At 40.1% G+C, this 8677-nt stretch overlaps 1 protein-coding gene across 1 annotated transcript; it reads left to right on the top strand.

Annotated features, from left to right (window-relative positions):
- The first annotated feature begins 219 nt into the window (after nucleotides 1-219).
- LOC143286478 (stabilizer of axonemal microtubules 3-like) lies at nucleotides 220-7985 on the top strand. Its single transcript, XM_076594054.1, has 6 exons — nucleotides 220-465; nucleotides 1510-1698; nucleotides 2845-3012; nucleotides 5355-5575; nucleotides 5909-6025; nucleotides 6482-7985. Exons 1-6 carry the CDS (start codon nucleotides 349-351, stop codon nucleotides 6669-6671), a joined length of 1002 nt encoding a protein of 333 aa, XP_076450169.1. The 5' UTR covers nucleotides 220-348; the 3' UTR covers nucleotides 6672-7985.
- The last annotated feature ends 692 nt before the right edge of the window (nucleotides 7986-8677 follow it).

Raw genomic sequence — 8677 nt, forward strand, 5'->3', positions numbered from 1 at the left:
TATGCTTTCTTGTTTCACTTTAGGTACTGGAATGTAAAGCGCTTAGAGCTTGCTTATGCTTGTATAGCGCTAGTTAAAAAAAAAATTATTAAAATTGGAAACAGCATATTTGGCGTTTGACACAATCCAGGGGCAGATCAAACGTGGGCACTTTTTACGCACGACACCGAAAACTACCCTAATTGTCTCCCATGTATGCCAGCTAAGCGTTTGCTCCCCTGGCTGCCATGTTTGCCTAGCAACCACACGGCTCCTGTAATTTCGTGAGAGCTGTCACTCCCCATCTCTCTCTGGATCCCAGTGTAGGGATTTGAATTTGGCTGCTTGTTGCGCAGTCTGATCAGCATCATGAGTGACTTCAAGGAGGTGAAGTACGGTGAGTTTCGCCAGGACTGGAACCAGACCAGCACAGGAGTTGGACACCATCACAGACCTGGCTACTACTTCCCAGACACGGAGTTCAGGGTAGGCGTTCAGTTCCAGGATGACAGCCATCCACCAAACCTATAAACAGATTCATAAAGTAGTGGTATATTTGCTATAATTAGTTAGCAAAACATTGTTTGTTCCAGCGTTCTGAATCCTTGTATATTTTATCAGTTCTTATGACTGTCCCAAGAAGGGTTTAGCTTACCATTGTTTAAAAACAAACAAACAAATAGGCTATGTCGTTGGCCTGCATTGTTTAAAAAACAAATAGGCAATGTCATATGATTCCCACATTATTAACAAGACTATCAAAAAAGGACATTATATATTTCGCAGGTGTTGAAATGTCAACTGACTCACAATGCAGGAAGTAATTGTGTGGGGTATTTTTTTGATAACTAATATCAATGTAGAAATGTTGAACAGAAATAGTTTTGCATGATTCTTAAGTGTATTGTTATCATTGTTATTATTGCTCCCACAATCTGATATTTTTCAATCCCAGACATTTTCTGATTCTTCATATATGTACATATATTTTGTCTTCTTCTTCCCTGTATATTGTGCTTTGTTGGTAAAAAGAATACATTTATGCACACACACACACACACACACACACACACACACACACACACACACACACACACAGGCACTTAAACACAAAGAGACACTTACACACATGTACATGTTTTTGTGAATAAAAAGAATACATTTATGCACACACACACACACACACACACACACACACACACACACACACACACACACACACACACACACACACACACACATTTTGACTAATGAATGACTACCACTACTATTCTATTACAACCAATAAAATGTTCAAATGAAATTTGTCTCTTGAATACTTTGTTCACCACAGTTAAAAAATAAACACTACTGTCTTATTACAATCATTAAAATATTCAAATGAATTTTGTCTCTCTGACAGTTAAGAAATAATACATTTCTGTTTTTTGTTTCATTGATAATTATACATAATGCAAATAGAACCACATTTTCCAAGGCAGATTTAAATGAAAATAAATTATTCACTGCTGATGATGCTGGTGTTTACAGGCACTTATCCGAGAGCCTCTGCCTCCCCCTTTGGCAAAGCCTGATGAAGTAACACGAGATCAGCATTTCAGGACAACCACTGGTACTTTCCATGACCCCAAACACCCCTCTCTGCTCTACGGTGAAAGGATACACAAAAAGGCTCCTGGACACTGGAAGGTGAACTATGTCAAGGATCTGGCTGAAAAAGTAAGCATCTTTCTCTTTTTTCCTCTCTGTCTGTCTGTCTGTCTGTCTGTCTTTTTCTTCCATTCATGTTTTTTTTCTTTTTGCTCTTTTTTTCTTTCATCCATTCATTCTTTGTCTCTTTCTTTTTCCACTTTCTCTCTTTCTTTCTTGCATTATTTTCTTTTTCTTTTTTCTCCCTTTCTTTCTTCCACCGTTTTTTCTCTTTCTATCAGCTTTTATAATATATGAATAAGATAGCAAGCTGTCTGTCAGTTGCAGGCAGTAATTTATTTTCTTAGTTTGTTTGTAAAATTATTTTCAGTTGGCATGCGTGAGCTAACAGTAACAATATAGAAATGAGGGTGTTGGGGTTGGCGGTGGGAGTTGAAATTTTTCACTGAATTTCAGACTTGGACATTGTTTCAAGACTGCATTGTTCCTGGATTTACTTATCATACTGCATTACATCTTGTGACTTGCTTATTATGGACTTGCGGTTATGCATTGTATTATATTGCTTTGTATTTCATTATTGTGCCATTTCCACATGGAAGTGTATAATGTTATACTGATGTCACTGAATGTCTGTCCCTTTTCACACATGGAAGTCTGTGATATTGTACTGATGTCACTGAATGTCTCTCTTCAGTTTCTGTTTCAAGATGGGGTCAGAGTTTACAGACATATCCATATACTTATAAGGAGTCAGAGTTTACAGACAGATCCATATACTTATAAGGAGTCAGAGTTTACAGACAGATCCATGTACTTTTAAGAAGGGGTCAGAGTTTACAGACAGATCCATATACTTATGATAAGGAGTCAGAGTTTACAGACAGATCTGTATACTTATGATAAGGAGTCAGAGTTTACAGACAGATCCATATACTTATAAAAAGGAGTCAGGGTTTACAGACAGGTCCATGTACTTTTAAGAAGGGTGAGAGTTTACAGACAGATCCATATACTTATAATAAGGAATCAGAGTTTACAGACAGATCCATATACTAAAAATAAGGAGTCAGAGTTTACAGACAGATCCATGTATTTTTAAGAAGGGGTCAGAGTTTACAGACAGATCCATGTACTCAACACCAAATCTGCTTGGGGAAAAAAAAGAAGTCTATAATGTTATACTGATGTCAATGGATGGTCCTGTCCTGGCAGCTTGGAAGCGGAGGATGGCGCAAACCGCTGACTATGGGCAACCAGGAGAGTGAGATGAAGGGAGAGTACAAGGGTCTGCCTGGTATCCGGGACAAGTACCACTTTGACGAGGTCTACATTCCCCAGAACTTCAAGCTGCAGGATCATCACAAGGACGGACCTTCCAAGGTAACAGAACTATGCACAGAAGGTAACAGAAATATGTGTGGGTGCACACATATGTGCACAAAGGCACACACACATGCACACACAACACACACACACACACACACAAACACACACACACATATAGACACATGCTCAAATAGACACACACATAATTTATAGTTCAGGATTTTTCCTAAAAAATGGTTGATAACATGATTTTCCATTTATACACTCTTGCCCATTGAAGAAAAAAACCCCTCTTTTTTCCATATTTACTGTTTAAACTGTGTAAGACTGTATAGTATCCTATCTTTTTTTTAGTCTTGTGAAGCGTCTATCACCTATGTATTTGAATGTCTTTCCAGAACCTAGTTTGGAAGAAAGGACACATTTGAAAGGTCCCATAACCTTTCACTGCCATAGGGGCCATAGGGGCAGTGAATTTATATTCACTGTTTCTAGAGCTCAGCATAGGAAGGTGGGGCCCGGTCGTCTCCTCCTGCCATTCTGACTTGAATTTGAAATTTTTATGAAGTGAAATAGTTTACTCTAAGAAAAGAAATCAGGACGCTCTGCACATTTCTGATTTAATTTGCCCCTCATATTAAATAGTCCAAAATAGATGGCAGGAATATTTCAAGGAACTTTTGAACCCAAGCAGCCAAAATACCACACAGATCCAGTTTCATCCACACCACCCAGAAGAAGAAGAACCAAACATTTTAAGATCAGAGGTACAGCAGGCACTAAAGACCAGCCCAAGGAACAAAGCAGCAGGCATTGATGGCATTACAACTGAAGCCATCCTGGCATGTGGAGAAACAGGAATCACCTGGCTGACCACAATATTCCAGAAAGCATGGATGGAGAGGACAGTCCCGGAAGACTGGCAGAGAGCAGTTGTGGTACCAATCTGGAAGAAGAAAGGCAGCAAAAAAGACTGCAGCATGTATCGAGGAATTTCCCTCCTGAGCCACACAGGAAAGATGTACGCAAAGGTCTTGGAACAGCGTACAAGGTACAAGGTGGAACCATTACTGAGTGAGGCGCAGATGGGCTTCAGAAAAGGAAGAGGGTATACAGACGCTATCTTCGCTCTCAGGCAACTGAGCGAAAAGACAATCGAGCACAACAGAGAACTAAATCTTGTGTTTGTAGACCAGGAGAAAGCATTTGACCGAGTGGACAGAAACAAGCTATGGCAAACACTCGAAGAGTACAGCATCAGGGGACAACTGTTGGACAACATCAGAGCCATCTACAACAACAGTATGAGTGCAGTCCGCACCCAAAACGGACTCACAGACTGGTTCGAGGTGTCATCTGGAGTGAGACAAGGGTGTGTTCTATCACCGTTACTTTTTCATCATCTACATGGATAAAATCACAAAAGAAGCAAACCCCAACCCAGAAGATCTGAATGAGATGCTGTTCGCAGATGACCAAAGCCTGGCACATGAGAAAGAAGAACAACTTCAAGAGCACACAGACAGACTGAACACACAGTGTGAGGAGCTCAACATGAAGATCAGCATCAGCAAAACCGAGACGATGAAGGTCAGCAGAACACCTGGCAACCTAAACATCAGCGTCAACGGAATTCCGCTGAAACAAGTCAGCGAGTTCAAGTATCTCGGCAGTATTTTCTCGGAAGATGGACGTCTCAACAGAGAGATTGAGACGAGAGTACAGAAGGCTAACAGCGTCAGCTACCAGCTTGCCCCACTCCTCAAACATCCCAACATCCCCATTGAGACCAAAGCCAAACTCATTACCTCCATCTTCATCCCCACCTTGACCTACCAGTGCCAGACATGGACCCTGACAAAAAGTCTGGAACGCAAAATAACCACTTGCGAGATGCGATGTCTGAGGAGAGCCGTCAACAAGACCAGACGGGACATGATCAGAAACACCAAGATCAGAGAAATGGTGGGAACAACACCTGTCCTCCACCATATCCAAAGGCAAACGATCAGATGGTTTGGACATCTAACACGTATGGCACCTCACCAGATGGCCAGTAAAGCGTACAACAAAAGGATATCAGGATACAAGGCAAGAGGAAGACCAAGGAAGACCTGGATTGACGGTGTGAAAGAAACCCTGAAGACCCACAACATTCCACCCAACGAGGCCTTCCAGCTTGCCAGGGCCCGTCAGCTCTTTCTCCCCTCGACGCCCTAGATGGTACAAGAGGACGGATAAAGTAAGTAAGTAAGTATTAAATAGTCCTAGTTCATTCTTGGATGCCATTCATGGAAAATATGTCATTAGCTCCAATACAAAAAGGTTCTGGGGTAAAACCTGTGATTATGATATGTATATATATATATCTATCTATGCATATATTTTTTTTTCAGTACGGAGAAGGCTCAACCCAAAACCCCAAGCTGCAGGGTCAGCCATTCTATGTGCGTGACAGGGGCATTCTCACCAACCTGGACCCCTACCTCAGCACAACACACAAGGACCACCGCTCCTTCAAACCATCAGAGCTGAAGGCATACCCCAAGAAAGATGTGCCGACATACTGGCAGTGTGAAGAGTATCCCAAAGCATGGGGACATGGCATGAACACCAAGTGAGTCACAAGTTTCCAAAACTATGTATGTGCACACATAAGCAGCAGGGACCTTCACACATTACCTGTCTCTCTTTTTAACATTATTCTCACGCACACACACATATGCAAGCACACGCACACACATACACACCCACCCGCCCACCCACACACACAGTGTCACCATGTTTGTGGTGCACACACATGATTATGTTTGTTTCCACATCTGTGTATCATTTCAGCAAACAACAAAGTAACAGAAGCTGTAGACATTTACGTGTGCTTTATTTTCTTCATGCACATTCAGATATGGCACACAAATTATTAACTTTTTGTATTTTTTGATAATTCCAGTCCATTGCCAAAGCACACTGTACCGAGGGAACGCCTTCCGATGAGAGACACTATGGTGTTCCCCACGGCAACCAAAATCCCACGCCCACCTAAAGCATTGGTGCCCGTCCCTCATGGGTTAGTGTACACGTGTATTGGCTGTCTGAAGGGTCAGGAGAGGGAGGGATGAAAGACTGAGATGACAGGGCCCGCAGGAGGGAGGGGGTTGGGAGTGGGTCATGGTCAGTAAAAATTTGATTTTGAGAGATTTCTTACAGATGTGAGGATGTAAAAACTTTTCATTTGCAAGTTTCTTTTTCTGGTTTTATCAACATCTTGGTGATTTAAATTGTCAAGTACAAAGGGGCAAAGGATGGGTTTTTCAGATTCAGTGGGGTTTTTTTGCATATGAGGTGTACAGTGTTTGACAGTGAGCTGTAAATCCTTCAAAAATTAATTCAGGATGGAAAAGGAGTCCTGCATTTACCAGTTATTGGACTAGGAACATGACCACACCAAGGGAGAACTTGAAAATAAAAGTAGATAATACCTATAACATGATGATGAGCAAGAGATGTGTTGTCCATGTTACAGGGGCCTCAAGTCAGAATACACAGACCACTTCTTGAAGCAGGATCACTCTCGGCAGAAGGAGAATTACTATTGCGCTGTGGACACCCCCTTCACGCTCCCTCAGCCTGGCACCAAGTCCATCTGCACTGCCCCCAAAATGTACAACACTGAGTATCAGCACATCGGAAGTGAGAAACCCATTACTGTGTGAAAAACAGTGCACACTCATGGAATTATACAGTTGGTGAAGCACTGGTACTTTGAGAGACTGAAGAACTACCACTGGATAGAAGTCTGGCAGATCTCATTTAGGCAATGGAATGATGTGGACTTTACAGAAACATCATTTGAGAATGTATCTTAAGTGTGTCTATGTGATTTTTAGGGTAATGTTTAAGTACTGTGGCTGAACCAATCCTCCGATGTGAATCTTTCAACTTACCAAGAAATGACACTTAACATTGATTGTCACAGAATCAAAGAAGCTTAAAAAATAAAATGTTCAGAAAATTTAATTAAGACACTTGACTGTGCTGGGTAGTACAAGCAGATACAGACAAAAAGAAATTGCTGGGTTTATATATAAAAGGGTGGGAAGTAGTACTGCTGGAGAGAGAGACACACAGGGATAATATATACTTTATAGATAATTCTTATTGATGTGTTTCTGCTGCACTTGACACAGGTAGCTGATTTCTCTTGTTTTCACTTCTATATTGTGTATAGAGCAATATGAATATCATTGCTGTGTATGTGTTTGTTTTAACTGACCATGAAAACAAGAAAGCATGTTGAATTTGTAAATAAAGATAATGTTTTTGATTATCAAATCACTTGTATGTATTTCTTGCTTTGACAGTTTGCTGGCTCTTTTTGGGGTAGAGTGCATCACTTACATTTTATGCTGATGTATTCAACCAGCTCTTGGGGTGTATTTTTGTTATCAGAACAACTCCTAAGCTATCATAAATCTGAAAACATCAGCTTTGTATGATTGATCAGTTTTCTGAAATATTCTGGTGCCTAGTGACATTAGCAGCCACCCAGATATCTCCAATTCACTATTATTCTGTATCTCTACTCTAAACCACACACAAACACACGCACGCACATACATGCAAATTCTACATATAAAATGTGCTAAAAAATATCACAATACATGTTTTGTTCTCTGTTTGTTCGTTTGTTTTCTACTTATGATCTTCAATTTCATCTGTTTTCACTGACCTCAAACAGACATGGAAGAAACCTGTGTTTTTATCTGTGATTATAATTTGTGCACTGCTCTGGTGGAAATTTCCCAATCATTTGTCAATCTTACTATAGTTTATTGTGTCAATTTTCACCTCCTCAGTGCCTTCACTAACAGGTCTGCATCACTGTTTGATTCGTGAGAACCAGAGGAATCACTGCTCTCAACATACCACATTTTCAGTACTTAGTTATTTCTGTATATACCTTACTTGTGTTTTCACTTGTGTTAACTAAGTTTGTACAATGAATACATCTTTGTTGCAACTCTGAAGTCATGTGCATTTGTGTTGTGTTTATAATTAACTTACTAAGACATTGTTATTGGAAATATGTGAAAGTTTAAAAAAAAATCTAAATGTGAAACATCAGGTATTCATACACATATGATCAAGTACAAGGCATGTGCTTGATTAAATTTTTTTTCCTCTTCTTTCTGTTATATTGTATTTACAGCTTTGAGCACATCAAGTCATGCTGGTAACAAAACTCAAAAGAAGAGAAAATCATGTCCTTTAAATTGTATATTTTGCTTCTCATTTCAATCTCTATTTTTGTTTTTATCTCTTTTCAGTCTTTTGATATCATCTTCTCTACTTCTCACACTCTATGCCTATGTGTGCATGTGTTTGCATGTATGTGTATGTGTGCATACGAGTACCTTTTAATGTGTTTGTTTCCATGGTTTTGTATATGTTGTCTGTTATTTGCCAGCATTTGGATACAACCAGCTGGTGGATTATCATGCATACTCATATGTATACACCTACACACAGAGGCATACAAGTGCATATACAAATGCATATGCACACACAAACACACACACACACTTGCTCTCTCCAAGCTATGAGTGAAGATACATACATACATACACATGCATGCATATGTATTCTCACACACACAATCACATATACTCATATGTATATCTTCCATTCATGTCCAAACTCCTTGAAAAAGCTGTCCTGA

The sequence above is a fragment of the Babylonia areolata genome, chromosome 10, assembly GCF_041734735.1.
Source record: "Babylonia areolata isolate BAREFJ2019XMU chromosome 10, ASM4173473v1, whole genome shotgun sequence".
NCBI lineage: Eukaryota > Metazoa > Mollusca > Gastropoda > Neogastropoda > Buccinidae > Babylonia > Babylonia areolata.

Excerpts from the sequence above, each read along its gene's own strand:
- LOC143286478 (XM_076594054.1), top strand. The coding sequence starts at position 349 with ATGAGTGACTTCAAGGAGGTGAAGTACGGTGAGTTTCGCCAGGACTGG. Across the intron at positions 3,013-5,354 it reads ACAAGGACGGACCTTCCAAG|TACGGAGAAGGCTCAACCCA; the intron begins GTAACAGAACTA and ends TTTTTTTTTCAG. Across the intron at positions 6,026-6,481 it reads TTGGTGCCCGTCCCTCATGG|GGGCCTCAAGTCAGAATACA; the intron begins GTTAGTGTACAC and ends TCCATGTTACAG.